The sequence below is a fragment of the Oratosquilla oratoria genome, chromosome 41 (assembly GCF_046742065.1).
Source record: "Oratosquilla oratoria isolate Oo_2021 chromosome 41, ASM4674206v1, whole genome shotgun sequence".
NCBI classification, from domain to species: domain Eukaryota; kingdom Metazoa; phylum Arthropoda; class Malacostraca; order Stomatopoda; family Squillidae; genus Oratosquilla; species Oratosquilla oratoria.
The window spans coordinates 8712793-8731741 of NC_134817.1; the positions used below are offsets into that span (position 1 = coordinate 8712793).

Genomic DNA, 18949 nt, shown 5'->3' on the forward strand with positions numbered 1-18949 from the left:
AACAGAAGATAGGGGTGAGTGGAGAATGGTTGTGTATGGATGATGCTGTGATGCATTGAAAGGAGTGGGTGGGGGATGGTGAGGTGAGGGAGTATAAGTAAATGATATTTTGATGCAACCTGAAGGGATTTCTCCCTATCTTCTCTTTTTCTGCATGAGGGGACAGAGAGGGGAGGGTCACCGATTAAGTGAAGCTACAGTGATTTTACTGAATAAAAAAGGTGATCAGAAAGACCTTAGAAATTACTGACTGATTAGCTTGTTATCAAATGTGTTCAACATATTTTCCAGGATTCTTACAAATAGACTCAGTAAAATTTAAAAGTGGACAATCAACTTCAGATCATCTACAGATGTTGAATCAATTAATCAAGACAATGAAAGAATACAATGAACCTCTCTTTTTAGCTTTTGTATATACAGTACATACATTTACCAATGGCTATTTTGCCCTTACTAGGGAGGTAGCAAAAAAACAATGGCATAAAATCCACTCACATCCATTCCATCTCCACATACTCCACTCCCAATCACCCCCCCTCCCTCTTATCTTGGCTCCTCCTGGATGATGAGTCATCCCTGCATCTCGCCCATTGCAAAGCTGCTTCATTTAATTGGCAACCCCCCATCTCCATCCCCTCATGCAGAAAAAACGAAGACTGGAAGAAATCCCTTCAGGTTGAGTCAAAATATCATTCACACATACACCCTTACCCCCTTCCCCTATCCACTCTTTTCCATGTATACAATATCATCCATATATAACCATTCTAAATTCACCCCTACTGTCTTCTCCCTTCCTTCCTCAACAGACATTCCCCTCTTTCCCAATGCTCCTTTTACCCCATCCATCTCATCCTTGGCTTCCTCATGTTCATTCCATCCACCTCTGCCTTCCACACCTCTTTTACTAATCTTTCTTCACTCATTCTTTCCATGTGTCCAAACCATCCCAATAATCTTTCATCAACCCTATCTCCCAACTCCTTTTCCACTGCCACTCTCCTCTTCACCTCGTTTTTCACTCTACCCAGCCTAGTAACCCCTGTCATACTTCTCAGGCACCTCATCTCAAACACATTCAAACTCCTCTCTTCCTCTTTTATGTTCCATGTTTGTGCCCCATACAGTGCTGTTGGCACAATCACTCCTTCATACAATCTCCTCTTAGCATCCATTCCCAAACGTCTGCAGTATTTCTCATTACACTATTTAATCCCTCAAGGCATTTACTTGCTTCTCTCAATCTACATTCTACCTCCACCTCCACACCTCCTTTCCCCACCACATTTGCACCCAAGTATCTAAAACTATTCTTTTCCTCCAGTCTCTCCCTTAATCTCTTCAATACAATGGTGCCTACATAGGCATCATGAGGCACAAGTGATGTCTGAATTCTGTGAACTGCTTTGATCATGTTTTCTGTGTTTATTATCACTCAGAGTGAAAGAGAATGAGTAATACAGCAGTGACTTTATATTTTATTACCCAAGTAGTGTGATGCATAGTACAATAGGCATCTGATGCTTTGCACGAGAATTCGACTCATATTGAAGCCACATTCTCCCCCTGTACATCTCATCACCTTACTTTGACCTACATTTATCTTCAACTTCCATCTTTCACACACTTTCCCAAACTCTGTCACTAACGTCCTTAATCCCTCCTCTGATCCTGCCATAAGCACAGTGTCGTCAGCAGGTAACAACTGGTTTCTCCCATTTTTCTCCATTTTCTTTAACCATTTCCAATCGCCAGGAGGTGCCAAGATAAGAGGGAGGGTAGAGAGTGGAGTGTATTAGGGATGGATGGGTGGAAATGGTTTTTATGCCTTTGTTTTTTGGCTACCTCCCTTGTAAGGCGAAAAAGCCTTTGGTATATGTATGTATGTGTGTATTTCCAATCTCCAGCCCATTACCCTTGCATTTACCTTTCACACCACCCCATCCATGTATAAAATGAACAGCCAAGGCAACATAACACATCCCTGGTGAAGTCCCACCTTTATGTCAAATCAATCACTCTCTCCATTTCTAATTCCAACACAGACTCTACTACTCTCGTAAAAACTCTTGACTGCTCTTAACAGCTTTCCTCCTATCCCATATATCTGCAATACCTCCCACAGTACCTTCCTGTCTACCCTGTCATAATCCTTTTCCAAATCCATAAAGGCCCAAAAAATCCTTACTTTTTCCTAAAGCTTTCTTACATATCTGCCTTACCACAAAAATCTGATCCTTGCAACCCCTACCTGTCTTAATCTCACACTGTTCTTCACCAATTACTTCATCTGTTCCTCTCCTAATTCTCTTGATCAAAATCATAAGCCTTCCCAACTGTCTGTGTGAGAGCAGACTAGAACAAAAGATATTGTGGAGTAAAAGAGAGGAAGTGGAATTGTGCAGGAAAGTTAGTGAGAAAGAATGATGGGTGATGGAGTGTGTTACTGAGTGAACACTGAGATGAGAAACATGAAAAAGGGAGACCAGACAGAAGGTGGAGAGATGAGATAGAGAAGTTTACTGGAGTTACGTGGCAGAGATTGGTACAGTCATGCGAGTCATGGGATGATATGAAGGAGGCCTTTGTTCAGCAGTGGACTCAGAAGGGCTCATTGATTTATGTAGGCAGTCAAAAATACATCATAATGCTTTTTTTTTTTTTTTTTTTTTTTTTTTCCAGAAATCCAGAAATGTTCATAGTTTTCACATTATTGCAGATGCTTGTCCAGCTGCCCCTTTAATGAATATAAGTTTAACTCCTTCCCAACTGAAAAGAAACCACTGAGTGGGATAGAATAGCTTAGTAACAACCAGAGTAAGAGGATAAGTACAGAAAGAATTAACTAATTTTATTGTAAGAAATTTAATGGATTAAATAGATAAAGGGACGGAGAGCGGGGGTCACCAGTTTAATGAAGCAGCTTTGCTATGGATGTGCTGTGTCTTGTGACACTGCTTCTGACCCAGGGCAGTGGGAAAGATCCAGGGATGACCCATCATCCAGGAGGTGCCAAGCTAAGAGGAAGGGAAGAGGGTGGAGGGGAGTGGAGTATGATAGGAATGGAATGGGTGGGAGTGGTTTTTATGCCTTTGTTTTTTGGCTACCTCCTTCATAAGGGGGAAAAACCTATGGTATATGTATGTAAATAGATAAAGAATTTATCATTTCAGGAACAAAGATGTTTCAGTTGGAGATGAGAACTACTGGAAATCTGCTTACATTATAAAGAACGTCAAGTGTAGTGATGGATGCTTCCCAGATCAACATTCCAGGTAATTCTTTCTCTATCAGAAAATTAAACGCATCTATCACATGATAGGAGGGAACAGTAATAGGTACCTGCTATTGGTACTCCTTCAAGATGTATGACAGAGAGAATAATTTCCCTGCTGTCCATTTTTAATCATTCAATCATTCAATCTGTCCGTTGCACCAGATCTATCTTGCACAACCACAGCCACAAAACAACTAGCAACAGCTAATGCATTGACTCGTAAATCAGTCAAGGAAGAATTATTGTGTTGTTGTTTTGGTATAACCAGGGTAAGACAGTGGAAGATGAGGTGTTCAGTGTCTTCTCTGTGATGGTTGCATATGTGACAGTTTGTTTCTATAGCAAGGTTGGTCTTGTCTAAGTGCTAGATGGTGAACTGAACACAATCATGGAAATATGGGTGGGTTAGGTATTACTTTCCTGTTATGAATTCCAATTTGGGGTCTTTCAGCCCTTTCCATCGTATCTCCTACCTTAGAGAAGGAAGGCAAGATCTTGGAATGGGATTCGAAAGCATATTGAAGGGGAATAATTTGCAACCTAACCATCTCCAAATGGTGCCCCTTGGTTGTGGTGTGTGAGGAAGCGATGAAGACTGACAACGTATTCAGTCACTGCCTCTCCCACTGACAGTAACTTCAATCTTCCAACTAACATCCATAAGCCCTCTAGTGATGGTGTATGATGGTGGGGGCAGGAGATGATGTCTTGAAGCCCATAGTCACAACCAGGAAGCAGTGTAGTCTAGTGGTAGCCCTATATGAGGATGGAGAATGCCACAACTCAGCAGCAGCCTACATAACTAAATGTCCCTATTCAGGATCCACTCTGGTCACCCTACATGGGGAAGGGGCTAGAAAAGGCATCCTAACTGTAGCCTCCCCAAACCTAACCTTTTTCATTTCTTTCCAAAACACCTTCTTATTCTTTTCAAAATTCTTTCAAACTCTTATCCCATTTCACATCAGCTCCCCTCTTTGCCACAGTCACCTTACATTTTGCTTCTCCTCTCTTTTTCTTGTACCTCTCATGTTTACCTAATTGTAGTATACAGGAAAGGGGTATTGGGTCCTGTCTCCTATGCTCCAATTTACTGTATGTAGCCTCTAGTTCATTTACAGTTCTAACTTAGTCTATATCCTTGATTTCTGTTTATCAAATTTAGATTTGAATTCATGTATTGTTCCAGCTTGAACTAAATTTCCTAAGCTATTCCAAGTATTTATGTATCTGTATGTAAAACTCCTTATCTAGGGTATTGGTTGCATGTTATTGTGGGGTTAAGAGCTGTTCAGTAGCATGCAGCTGATATGTAAAGTTCTATATGGGGCACCCCTACATACCAGAGCCACACATCATTTTGTCTGTGGTAGAGGAAATCTTTATTCATAGAGAAATAATGATACTTTATTATACTGTGACTGTCCCTCTGTTATGCTGTCCCTCTCTTCATGTTGAGCAGTAGGCGTCACTCAGGTCAGGTCAGCCGGGGTAGCTGCTTCAAAAAGTGATCAGTGCCAAAGAGGTACAATCTCTTTGTAATAGAATTATTGCCTTAGAGAAGACTGTTGAAGGCCTTAAAGAGGAGAATTGAGTTCTTCACTCAAAGACCCAAAACATGGATGACGAACCATGTTTGGAACCTGGGTGGTGGCAAAAGGTGACAAACAAAACATGGAGAGATGGTAAAAAGCCCTCACCAGACCTGCTTGAATGCAGAAACTCAAGCTCTTGCAGGTTTACAAGAAGAAGAAATGAAGAAAATGCAAGAGAAGAAGGGTAGGGCAGTCACTAGATCCCTGCCCACAGGTAAGATTTTGGTTGTAGGAGATAGCCAGGTGAGGTATTTAGATAGGGCCTTCTGCGACAAAGATAGGAAGCATAGGACCCAGGTGTGTTTCCCCGGGGTGGGGATAGGTGATGTTAGAGACAGGATTGAAGAGTGTATAGTCGGGGAAGGTGTGAAACCCATCGTTTGCTTGAGTGCTGGGGGGAATGACATAGGTAAGTTAGGGAGTGAGGAATTGTTTGCGCAGTTCCGGGATGCGCTAGATAAGATTAGGAATAAGGGAGGGGTTCCTGTTGTATGTGGAATCCTTCCAAGGCATAGAGTTGGAGGCATGTGGCATTCCAGGGCTATTGCAATGAATTGCAGGCTGGCAAAATATTGTAAGGCCAATGGATGGGCATTTGTCAACAACTGGAATTGCTTTTGCAGTAAGAATCATCTATATACAGGGGACAGGGTGCACTTGTCATCCAGAGGATTTCGGCTCCTTGCTGAATCCCTTGAGCGAGAAGTAGGCATCCTGCAGGGTTTTTTAGGGTAATTACATGAGAGTTGGGGGGGGGGGGTATCAGAATATAGTTTAGGCAATAGAAACGGTTCAGCAAGGGACTGTGTAAAAAATCACCAAATCAGGTGGAGGGAGGATAAATTAAATGTTTACTATACAAACAACAGAATCATGATAAATCAAATTTATTTGCTGCAAACATGTGTAGAGAGATTTGATATTATAGCTATTACTGAATGTGGATATGAAGTACAGGTAAACGTCGACTTACGATGGCCGCGACTTACGATTGTTCGACTTTACGATGACGACGACGACGACGATATGATATATTTAACCCCTTCCATACGGTGCCGCACACGTAGGCGTCATGAGGAGCAAGTGGATTCGCGAGGCTGCCATATCGGCGTCTTGATTATATTTATTGTAGTCGCCCCTGTGTTTTTACATTCTCTCAAATGTGCCCTGAATCCCATTCTCTGTGGTTTTCAAAATTCGCGGGTGAAAGAGAGAACGATCGATATAAGCGGTGACTATATTTTATGATGCGAGTATTATTACGACACGTCGTACGGCTGGCATTGGCTGCTGCCCGCGAGATTTAAGCCGTACTGAAAATACATATTATAGTGTTTGAATATGGTAAAAAGGATAAAAATAATTAAATAAACTACTGTACATGTTTAATAGGCTATATTCAGTATCTCTGGTGGTTAATATACAGGTAGGCTAGGTACAGTGACCACGGAACAGTGATACACAAATTGGGGATCGACTTACGATGAAATCGTCTTACGATGGATCTATCGATACGTTATGCCATCGTAAGTCGACGTTTACCTGTAGTTCTAAAAGTGGTAAAGAAGTTTCAGGGGAATAGTATAAAAGAGGGATAGTTGTAGTACAAAAGTAACATCATTCCCCTGTGAGTGGAAATAATACTCTAACATAGACAAATGATATGTGGCTCTAGTCCATAGGAGCTCCCCAAAACAGTCCAGAAAGCACTGACTGGAGTCAGGCATTACCCAAGTACATGAAATTTGTACAACTAAAAGGGGAAAAATGTAATTAAGGTGTACTTATTGCAGATTGTGACATTCTTGCATTTATTGCTGATAGATGTGTTGTTCTTACAGAAAGACTGTGGTGCCATTTCTTGTACCCATATTAAAGTCATTGGTGGTGGTTGGGAAGAATAGGGAATTAATGGCATCATTGACATCACATCAGGTGTCGAAGAAAGGCATTGTAAAGAACCCAAGTAAAGGTAAGGAATCACTTTAGCTACAGTATCTATATGTCTATATACTAAAGACCTCTTCCTCCATATAAATGCATATATATTTTATCCAAGTCAAATTTTTAAGGGGTATGTGTGGAGTTACAAAATATGACAAAGGAGCAAAAGGATTTGTAGATGGGCTGAGGTGCAGAAGGGATTAATAGATGTAGAAGAGGCCAACCTGAGGTGGTTTGATTATGAAAGTGGATGAGAGTAGATATCCTCAAAAGATTCATGAATTGGTACTGCCAGGAGTGAGAACAAGGGTTAGACCAAAGAAAAGTGGATAGATGGAATAAATACATGTAACCTGGTAACCCTCTGATTACTTGGGTTCTATGTAGGTCTTTTGGTTAAGACCAAAGTGTAGTATCTTTTTTTTTTTTTTTTTTGTCAGCTTAATTAAGTGAATTGATGAACTTGCAACAAATTCATACTAAAGTGAACATTGCTGCCATCTCCTGAGCATGTTGTTCAAGGTAAGCAGACAAAAGAAGTGGTCAATTTAAAAAAGTAAGCCACGGCATCACCAGAAACCATGCTAGGTGCCTACAATTGTCACTAAACTTAAAAGGTGCATGCAATGTCATTGTGTATGCCCTCAAAGATCAACTTGGCTCCAACATGTGGAACAGTTATGACCACAGATACCTCTCACCAGGATATTCAGATTCATGTGAAGATACAGGTGTTGGAACAATGTGTGATTGTTTGGCAAATAAGATGGATACAACACCCATGGAAAGTATACTTGGTTTATCTGCAGAAGAAATGCAGCTTGTGTACTCTGCAGAAAAGCTTTCATGTTCGTAGAATGACTCAGAACATCCGCAACTGACTAAATACACAACGAAGAGAGAAACCACATTACTAAGCACTTTTGAAATAAGCCTCAGGTTAGGGTGAGAGGTGGTATAGATGTGTAGTTCATAAGTCATCATGCACATTTGCTGTCAATTATAAATGTCAATTATGGTTTTGCTTGTTGTGCATAATTAATGATTCCTTACCTACCTATTTATCTAGTTGTATTATACAGGAAGGGAGCTGTGCTCGTGGTGACCCATCTTTGTATCTTTCAGTATCAAGTTTGTTCTTAAATTCTTGAATAGTGTTTGCACACACTGTTTCCTTAGTGTTCCATTATTGGCACAAATGCTCTTGTAATAATGAGATGCTGCTGAGAATATTCCAGAATGACACCACCACTGGATATAAGTACTTGTGCATCATGATGGAATGACAGTCCTTTTTATCCTAGCATTGGGAATAGTTGTCTGGAATGCATTCCATTGTTACATGTTTCTGTAAATATATATCTGCCTATCTACTTATCAAAAAACTTATTCCCCCTTATAAGAGAGATAGCCCGCCAAGGCATGTACCCACCCCTACTCACCCAACCCATTTCCATCTCAGTATCCATGTCATTGGCTGGGGAGGAGAAAAGGGTTCACATGTAGAAAGAGCTTGAGGTTCTGGGATTTTAAGATGGGGAAATGATTCTCTCAACCATCTATTTTGCAGTACCACCATGAGCAGGAATTCATTGTTGGTCATTGGATGAAGTTATTTGGATGGTAATTAGGGCAGTATTGGGAAGAGACACACAATGGAGTTGTCTTTGAATTTCATATTTTGTATCTTGTTTAAGTGATTACGCCATGACCTTTTGAATTTATTATATTTTGAACAGATGATAAGGGCTCTCTAGAACAACAGTTTGTGGAAAACGTTCAGAAACTATTAGTTGAAGCATCTGATTCCAAACAAGAACAAATTGTTGATAAAACTGAAGTCATGGAGAATGAGGGCAGTGTACAAGACAAGATAGTGTGTGAAGTTCAAGATCGCTTGCACTCATTAGCTCTCCAATTAGATGACACATATCTTCTGGAAACTCATCCATCTACATTTCATTTTCAAGATAAAACTGCCAACAGAATCAGTGATGATATCAGCAGGTTGGTATTTTTGTATTAAAATAAAAAGATGTTTTGTATTAAAATAAAATGATGTTTTGGAAAGAAATTAAGAGAGGAAGAGGAGGCGAATCAAGTAGGGAAGAAAAGGTAAAAGGTACAGATGGAGAGTTGATAATGGAAGAGATGGCAGTGAGGGGAAGATGGGCAGAATATTTTAGGGAGTTGCTGAATGTGAAGGAGGATAGGGAAGGAAAGATAGCTGCAGTGGGAAATACGAAGAAAATGAGAGTGATGAGTGAGGAGAATGGAGGAGAAATAAGGAAGGATGAGGTGAAGGCAGTTGTAAAGATGATGAAAGCAGGTAAGGCACCTGGTCTGGATGGATGTCATGCAGAATGTCTGAAAAAGGGAGGTTCAGTGATGGTGGACTGGTTGGTGAGATTATTTAATGTTTGCTGGAGAGAAGGTAGAGTACCGGAGGACTGGAGTAGTGCCTGTATAGTTCCTCTTTACAAGGGAAAAGGGGACAAGTGTGAATGTAGTAATTTCAGAGGGATTAGCCTGTTGAGTGTAGTAGGGAAGGCTTATGGGAGAATCTTAATTGAGAGGATTAGGAGAGGAACAGAAGGAGTAATTGGTGAGGAACAGTGTGGATTTAGGACGGGTAGAGGTTGTGTAGATCAGATCTTTGTGGTAAGACAGATATGTGAGAAAGCTATAGGAAAGGGGAAGGATGTTTTTTGGGCTTTTATGGATCTGGAAAAGGCTTATGATAGGGTAGACAGAAAGGCACTGTGGGAGGTTATGCAGATTTATGGGATAGGAGGAAAGCTTTTGGGAGCTGTCAAGAGTTTTTATGTGAGTAGTAGAGCATGTGTTAGGATTGGAAATGGAGAGAGTGAGTGGTTTGAAGTAAAGGTGGGACTTCGTCAAGGATGCGTTATGTCGCCCTGGCTGTTCAACTTATACATGGATGGGGTGGTGCGAGAGGTGAATGCTAGGGTAGTGAGTCAGGGATTGGAGATGGTTAAAGAAAATGGAGAAAAGTGGGAGGTGAGCCAGCTGTTGTTTGCGGACGACACTGCGCTTGTGGCAGGGTCAGAGGAGGGATTGAGGAAGCTGGTGGCAGAGTTTGGGAGAGTATGTGATAGAAGAAAGCTAAAGATAAATGTGGGTAAAAGTAAGGTGATGAGATGTACAAGGGGTGAAAGTGGCAGTAGACTGGAAGTGAACATTAAGGGAGAGCGACTGGAGGAAGTGGATAGTTTTAGATACTTGGGTGCAAGTGTAGCAGGAAAAGGTGGAGTGAAGGTGGAGGTAGAATGTAAATTGAGAGAAGCGAGTAAATGCCTTGGTGGTTTAAAGAGTGTAATGAGAAATAGACATTTGGGAATGGATGCGAAGAGGAGACTGTATGAAGGAGTGATTGTGCCAACAGCACTGTATGGAGCAGAAACGTGGAACATAAGAGAAGAAGAGAGAAGGAGTTTGAATGTGTTTGAGATGAGGTGTCTGAGAAGTATGGTGGGGGTTACTAGGCTAGATAGAGTGAGAAATGAGGAGGTGAGGAGGAGAACAGGGGTGAAAAAGGATTTGGGAGAGAGGGTTGATGAAAGAATATTAGGATGGTTTGGACACATGGAAAGAATGAGTGAAGAAAGACTAGTAAAAGAGGTATGGAAGGCAGATGTGGAGGAAGTGAACATGAAGGGACGTCCTAGGATGAGGTGGATGGATGGGGTGAAGGGGGCTTTGGGGAAGAGGGGAATGTCTGTTGAGGAAGGAAGGGAGAGGACGGAAGACAGAGGTGAGTGGAGAATGGTTGTATATGGATGATGTTGTGACTGCATGGGGAGAAATGGGCGGGGGGGTGCGGTAGTGTGTGTGTGAGTGAGTTTTGACGCAGCCCGAAGGGATTTCTCCCCGTCCTCTCCTTATATGCAAGGGGGGACGGAGAGGGGGGGTCGCCGATTAAATGAAGCGGCCTTGCTGTGGATGTGCTGTGTCCTGCGATACTGCTTCTGACCCAGGGCGGTGGGCAGGGTGCAGGGATGACCCGTCATCCAGGAGGTGCTCAGATGAGAGGAAGGGTGGGAGGGGTGTGGAGTGTATTTAGGGATGAAATGGGTGGGAGTGTTTTTATGCCTTTCCCTTTTTGGCTACCTCCCTTGGAAGGGGGAAAAAGCCTTGGTATATGTATGTATGTATTTACCTTGAATTTACCTTTGTATTATTTACCTTGAATTTACCTTTGTATTATTTACCTTGAATTTACCTTTGTATTATTTACCTTGAATTTACCTTTGTATTATTTACCTTGAATTTACCTTTGTATTATTTACCTTGAATTTACCTTTGTATTATTTACCTTGAATTTACCTTGAAGTGCTTCTGCCTCAAGGGGTTGTTGCTCCCCCGATGGAAGTTGAGGCAAGGCCACAGCGTAGCCACCACCTTTCAGTTTGTTGTTTGTAGTCCAGTTGGTCAATAATGGAGTTGGAATATATTATATAAGGGAGTATTAAGGGAGAGAGACTGGAGGAAGTGGATAGCTTTAGATATTTGGGTGTGAATGTGGTGGGAAAGGGAGGAGTGGAGGTGGAGGTACAATGTAGATTGAGAGAAGCAAGTAAATAGCTTGGTGGATTAAAAAGTGTAATGAGAAATTGACATTTGGGGATGGATGCTAGGAGGAGTTTGTATTTACCTAGTTGTATTTTACAGGACGAGAGCTATGCTCATAGTGACCCATTTTCGTATCTCTCCGCATCCAGTTTATTTGTAAAATCATGTATAGTTTTGGCACTCGATGTTTCTCTGTTTAGTTTGTTCCAGACATCAATCACTATGTGGGAAGCTATTCTTTTTCAAGTCTATTCTATAACTGTCCTTCTTTAGTTTCTTTTCGTGTTCTCTTGTTTCTCTTCTGTCCCACTTTAATAAGTCGTCTCTATCGAGAATTTTCATCCCTTTCATAATTCTGTAAATGGTGAGTAAATCACCTCTTTCTCTTCTCTGTTCCAGTGTTGACAGATGTAATTTCTCCAATCTTTGTTTGTATGTCAGATTTGACAGTGTAGGTGCCATTTTTTGTTGCTGCTCTTTGGATTCTTTCTAATTTTCTTATATTCTTCTTTGTGCTGGGTGCCCGCAGTGTTACAACATATTCTAGTTTAGGTCTTATCAGTGTAACCACTATTTTTTTAACTATCTCATCTATGTAGTTGAAGACCACTTTCATTGATCTTCTGTATGGGTCAGAAACATGGAACACAAAAGAGGAGTTAAAATGTGTTTGAGATGAAATGCAGGAGGAGTATGGGTTACTAGGTTACGTAGAGTGAGAAACAAGGAGGAGAGGTCAGATATTTTTTTCTCTATATTGCAGAACAATTGAAGGGTTATGCATCAATCGTGGCCTGTCTATGGAGAGAATATTTTCCCTTGCACTGCATCCTTTAATCCAGGGGGAAGAACATGTTTCCAGTTCACAGCTCCTGTCACTTCTGACCACTGAATACAAGCTAAGAGACCATCTGCAGCTTCTACGAGGGGTACTGCTCATGGAAGAAGGAGATGTGATGCATGAATTCTATTCTCATCTCTTTGTTAAGGTTAGATCCTTATTTTAAATTTAGGCATGTACATGTTTGCTCTATATAACTATGGGTATTGAAAAAAAAAATGAGACCATTATTGCATATCTTTTTACTGATTGCGAGATTTACCATTCATCTTTCTACCATTTTGCTTATTGATATGAATTGAGAATTCACTCCTATTTGCCACCCCTCCCTCCTCCTTTTCTTGGCCCTCCTGGATGACAGGCCATCTCTGCATCTCGCCCACTGCAGCGAGATGCAGCAAGGCCACTTCATTTCATCAGCAAACCCCCTTTCTGATCTTCATACATACCAATGGCTTTTTCCCCCTTAAGGTTGATTCACACACATCAGTGCCATATCAGTACCGTGTCAGTTCAGTGTCAGTGATATCTGTGTCGCTTCTGTGGTGTCTATTCACACATATCAGTGGTGACGCCGCACCCTGTGGTCAGTGATTTCCAATATGGCAAAGTTTACAGATGTGGACTTGGCAACCATCACTTACAACCACCATTTGCAACCACCACTTACAACCATGATTTATGTGACTTACAACCACCACTTACACCCACGATTTACATGACTTACAACCACAACCTACATGACTTACAGCCACGACTTACAACCACCATTTACAACCACAGCTTACCACCACCACTTTCAACGACGATTTACACGACTTACAACCAAGACTTATAATCTTTAACTACGATTTTCAACTACCACTTACAAGAACGACCTACAATCACGACCTACAACCGCGACTTACAACTACGACTTGGAACCACCACTTACAACCACCACATTTAACCATGACTTACAACCACAACTTAAAACCATGACTTACAACCACAACCTACAGCCACCACCTACACGACTTACAATCGATACTTACAACCACCACTTAGAACCACAATTTACAACCACCACTTACAACACAACACATAATGGAAGACTGTATTATACACAATCATGCACGCAAACAACACAACATACACTCTATAAAGGATTTGTGGGAAAACCCAGTTTCGGCTGTGGCCTTCCTTGGGGAGACGGGACTGCTCGGACAGTCTAGGGAACGACAACAACCACCACTTACAACCACCACTTACAATTACCACTTACAACCACGATTTACAACCACAACTTACAACTACGAGTTACACGGGACTGCTCGGACACACAGTCTAGGGAACGACAACAACAACAACTACCACTTACAACCATAACTTACAACTACCAATTACAACCACCACTTACAACCTCGACTTACAACAACGGCTTACCACTGAATTACAACCACCACTTGAAACTGCTAACAGCTACCACTTACAACCACAACTTACACAACTTACAACCATGACTAACAACCACAACTTACAACCATGACTAACAACCACAACTTACAACCATGACTTTATAACCACGACTTACAACCGCAACCTACAACCACCACCTACGTGACTTACAACCATGACTTACAACCAGAACTTACAACCACCACTTAGAACAACTTACAACCATGATTTACAACCACCACTTACAACCTTGACTTACAATGACAACTTACCACTAAATTACAACCACCACTTGAAACCGCCAACAACCACAACTTATGCAACTTACAACCAAGACTAACAACCAGGACTTACAACCAGGACTTACAACCATGTTTTGCAACCTCCACTTACAACCACAAATGTGACAAATGATACAAAAACAGGATGGTTTTGCACCAGTTCAATGAGCAGTTCGTCGTTCATTTTCTCCAAGCAGCTCACAACACTCGTCCTACGTCCGTGAAAATCTAAAAAATATCGGTGGCGACGATACTAAACTTAACGGGACAGAGACTGAACTGACACTGAGAGGCAAAACATGGTACTGCGCTGGACGTGTGTGAATGCGTCAGTCAAATTCAAAGTAACAATATTTTTTTTTCACTGACACTGAAGCACTGAGCGGACATGTCACTGATACGGCACTGACATGTGTGAATAAGCCTTTACAAGGAAGGTAGCCAAAAAACAAACGCATAAATTCCACTCCCACCCATTCCATCCCCATCTTTATAATAGTGCTATTTTAAATATTTATATTAGTATAATGTACATACATACATATACCAAGGCTTTTTCCCCCTTCCAAGGGAGGTAGCCAAAAAGGGAAAGGCATAAAAACACTCCCACCCATTTCATCCCCAAATACACTCCACACCCCTCCCACCCTTCCTCTCATCTGAGCACCTCCTGGATGACGGGTCATCCCTGCACCCCGCCCACCGCCCTGGGTCAGAAGCAGTGTCGCAAGACACAGTACATCCACAGCAAGGCCGCTTCATTTAATCGGCGACCCCCCCTCTCCGTCCCCCTTTGCATATAAGGAGAGGACGGGGAGAAATCCCTTCGGGCTGCGTCAAAATTTACTCACACATACTACCCCACCCCCACCCCCCCGCCCATTCCTCCTCATGCAGTCACAACATCATCCATATACAACCATTCTCCACTCACCTCTGTCTTCCGTCCTCTCCCTTCCTTCCTCAACAGACATTCCCCTCTTCCCCAAAGCCCCCTTCACCCCATCCATCCACCTCATCCTAGGACGTCCCCTCATGTTCACTCCCTCCACATCTGCCTTCCATACCTCTTTTACTAGTCTTTCTTCACTCATTCTTTCCATGTGTCCAAACCATCCTAATATTCTTTCATCAACCCTATCTCCCAAATCCTTTTTCACCCCTGTTCTCCTCCTCACCTCCTCATTTCTCACTCTATCTAGCCTAGTAACCCCCGCCATACTTCTCAGACACCTCATCTCAAACACATTCAAACTCCTTCTCTCTTCTTCTCTTATGTTCCACGTTTCTGCCCCATACAGTGCTGTTGGCACAATCACTCCTTCATACAGTCTCCTCTTCGCATCCATTCCCAAATGTCTATTTCTCATTACACTCTTTAAACCACCAAGGCATTTACTCGCTTCTCTCAATCTACATTCTACCTCCACCTTCACTCCACCTTTTCCTGCTACACTTGCACCCAAGTATCTAAAACTATCCACTTCCTCCAGTCGCTCTCCCTTAATGTTCACTTCCAGTCTACTGCCACTTTCACCCCTTGTACATCTCATCACCTTACTTTTACCCACATTTATCTTTAGCTTTCTTCTATCACATACTCTCCCAAACTCTGCCACCAGCTTCCTCAATCCCTCCTCTGACCCTGCCACAAGCGCAGTGTCGTCCGCAAACAACAGCTGGCTCACCTCCCACTTTTCTCCATTTTCTTTAACCATCTCCAATCCCTGACTCACTACCCTAGCATTCACCTCTCACACCACCCCATCCATGTATAAGTTGAACAGCCAGGGCGACATAACGCATCCTTGACGAAGTCCCACCTTTACTTCAAACCACTCACTCTCTCCATTTCCAATCCTAACACATGCTCTACTACTCACATAAAAACTCTTGACAGCTCCCAAAAGCTTTCCTCCTATCCCATAAATCTGCATAACCTCCCACAGTGCCTTTCTGTCTACCCTATCATAAGCCTTTTCCAGATCCATAAAAGCCCAAAAAACATCCTTCCCCTTTCCTATAGCTTTCTCACATATCTGTCTTACCACAAAGATCTGATCTACACAACCTCTACCCGTCCTAAAACCACACTGTTCCTCACCAATTACTCCTTCTGTTCCTCTCCTAATCCTCTCAATTAAGATTCTCCCATAAGCCTTCCCTACTACACTCAACAGGCTAATCCCTCTGAAATTACTACATTCACACTTGTCCCCTTTTCCCTTGTAAAGAGGAACTATACAGGCACTACTCCAGTCCTCCGGTACTCTACCCTCTCTCCAGCAAACATTAAATAATCTCGCCAACCAGTCCACCATCACTGAACCTCCCTTTTTCAGACATTCTGCATGACATCCATCCAGACCAGGTGCCTTACCTGCTTTCATCATCTTTACAACTGCCTTCACCTCATCCTTCCTTATTTCTCCTCCATTCTCCTCACTCATCACTCTCATTTTCTTCGTATTTCCCACTGCAGCTATCTTTCCTTCCCTATCCTCCTTCACATTCAGCAACTCCCTAAAATATTCTGCCCATCTTCCCCTCACTGCCATCTCTTCCATTATCAACTCTCCATCTGTACCTTTTACCTTTTCTTCCCTACTTGATTCGCCTCCTCTTCCTCTCTTAATTTCTTTCCAAAACATCTTTTTATTACTTTCAAAATTTTCTGTCATACTCCTACCCCATTTCACATCTGCTCTCCTCTTTGCCTCCTTTACCTTTTGCTTTACTTCTCTTTTCTTTTCTTTGTACGTCTCATATGACTCCCCTGTCCTCTTTTGTAACCAATCTGTGAATGCTCGCTTCTTCTCTTCTACAACCTTCTTTGTTTCCTCATCCCACCATTCACTACCCTTTCTTCTATTTCCCCCTGTCCTTCTTGTTCCACACACCATCCTTGCACACTTTAAGACTCCCTCCTTGAACCATCCCCATTCCTCCTCCACACCCATCTCTGCTCTATCCTTTACTCCCTCCCACTCCTCCTTCAGCTTCTTTTCGTACTCCTTCTCCTTTTCCTTTTCATTCAAGGAGTTCACTCTAAGAACCTCCCTACCTTTTGTCCCTTTCCTCCTTCTCCATCTATCCTCCACTCTCAACTTACCTTCCACCAAAAAATGATCTGATATTCCCCCACCCTCTCCCCTTAGCACATGTACATCCTTAACTCTTCCTATCATAATCCTATTTACCACTACATAATCCATTAGCGCTCTATCTACCACCCTTCCCTCCACCACCCTCTCCCATGTGTACTTATGCTTGACTTTCTTCCGAAACACTGTATTTGCTATCATCAACTCTCTTTCTAGACACATTTCCACCATCAACTCTCCACTACGATTCTTTCCTGGAACTCCACACTTCCCAACCACTCCATCGATTGGACCATTTCCCACTCTAGCATTAAGGTCTCCCAGTACTATTACATTGACATTTCTTCCTAAACCCTCTATGCACTCATTTAAATCTATCCAAAAGGCCTCCCTTTCTTCCATGCTCTTCTCACTGCCCGGCCCATATGCACTTACAAAGACCCACATCTCCTTTCCCAGTTTCACCTTCATCCACATTATCCTTGAGGAAACCTCTTTCCACTCCACTACCCCTTTACCTATCTCCTCACTTACTAGAATAGCCACCCCTTCCCTCCCTCGCCCTCTCTTCACTCCTGATAACCTCCCACTTACACTCCCAAACATACACTCACCCTTCCCTTTCAACTTAGTTTCACTCAAAGCCAACACATCCAACTTTCTTCTCACAAACATACTACCTATCTCTTCCCTTTTACTCTCATCTGTACCACATCCACGCACATTAAAAGACCCAAACCTTAGGGTGCTGGCCCGAGGCCCGCCAGCACCCCTTATGCCTTTTCTTTTCGATTTAGGAAGTTGCCCCTTGGGGCTACAGGGAGAAGGATGCCTAGTCCCTCTCCCCGTCCCTTTCTTCTCGCCTCTTACGATCCAAGTGGGAAAACTTGGTGGCAGTATTCTTTTCCCCCACCACAGGGAAATCCCCCAATCAGAAAGAGAATACTCAGAGAAATGGTACAGGACAGCAACAAGGGGTTGGGGGACAGCATAACGGAGGGACAGTCGTAGTATAAAAGTGTCATCATTTCTCTATGAACAGAATTTCTTCTATCATAGACAAAATGATGTGTGGCTCTGGTCCGTAGGGGCGCCCCATATAGACCCTAAAGTATCGACTGCATGTTACTTTGCCACAATAACAAGCAGCCAATACCCCAGACGGTATTAGTATAATGTGCTTCCAAATAACCCAGCTGTCACAAGACTCAAACCAGAGACCATTATACTGCTAGCTCACACCAATACTGATTACAGAATTGTGTATTGATTATTTGAAAGACTTAACTGTTACATGATATGTATGTTTACATAGGACATCTGTAAATTTTTTAGTGTAGTAACAGACATAACTAGTCCCTCAGGTTGTCATATTGTCTATTTTGCTTGGTATTACAGATAGAAAGTGGAGACATAATTGATTCATTAGGACTAACACTTCATTTGCAAGACTGCATTAGCCGCCGATTTCCTGATTTTGCCCAGAGTTTCAGTGTTTTTGTGAAACAACAAGATGTCGGTGTTGAAGAAGACCTCCTGGAACAAAAGGAACCACTGGAAGTGCCAGATTCTGTAGATCTTGAGACAGCTTGGGAGGATAATGACTCGGAAATATTAATAAAAAAGTTGAATTGGTCAGAGAAAGTCTTGGATGATATCACAGTACATTACCCGGTAAGGATTTAGGATTTACAGATTTTTTTTATGGATAACTTTTGACTGTATGTATATATATGCACACAACATCAGTAGTATGGTCCCCTCACAGAGTGAAGGGTATAAACAAGATTGAGAGAATACAAAGAACAGCAACCAAACTGATCCTAAGAATGAAGAAGACTGCAAGAGACCATGAGGCCTACACTAGGCAGTTC

At 42.2% G+C, this 18949-nt stretch overlaps 1 protein-coding gene across 16 annotated transcripts in view; it reads left to right on the top strand.

Annotated features, from left to right (window-relative positions):
* The window catches only part of Grip128 (gamma-tubulin complex component 5), a 49192-nt gene that overhangs the window by 20001 nt on the left and 10242 nt on the right, over positions 1-18949 (top strand). For all 16 annotated transcript variants that reach the window (XM_076177952.1, XM_076177959.1, XM_076177948.1 and 13 more), the window contains exons 10-14: positions 3177-3278; positions 6717-6847; positions 8559-8826; positions 12176-12401; positions 18474-18749. In XM_076177952.1, coding sequence (XP_076034067.1) covers positions 3177-3278; positions 6717-6847; positions 8559-8826; positions 12176-12401; positions 18474-18749 — 1003 coding nt within the window. The remainder of the gene's footprint in view (positions 1-3176; positions 3279-6716; positions 6848-8558; positions 8827-12175; positions 12402-18473; positions 18750-18949) is intronic.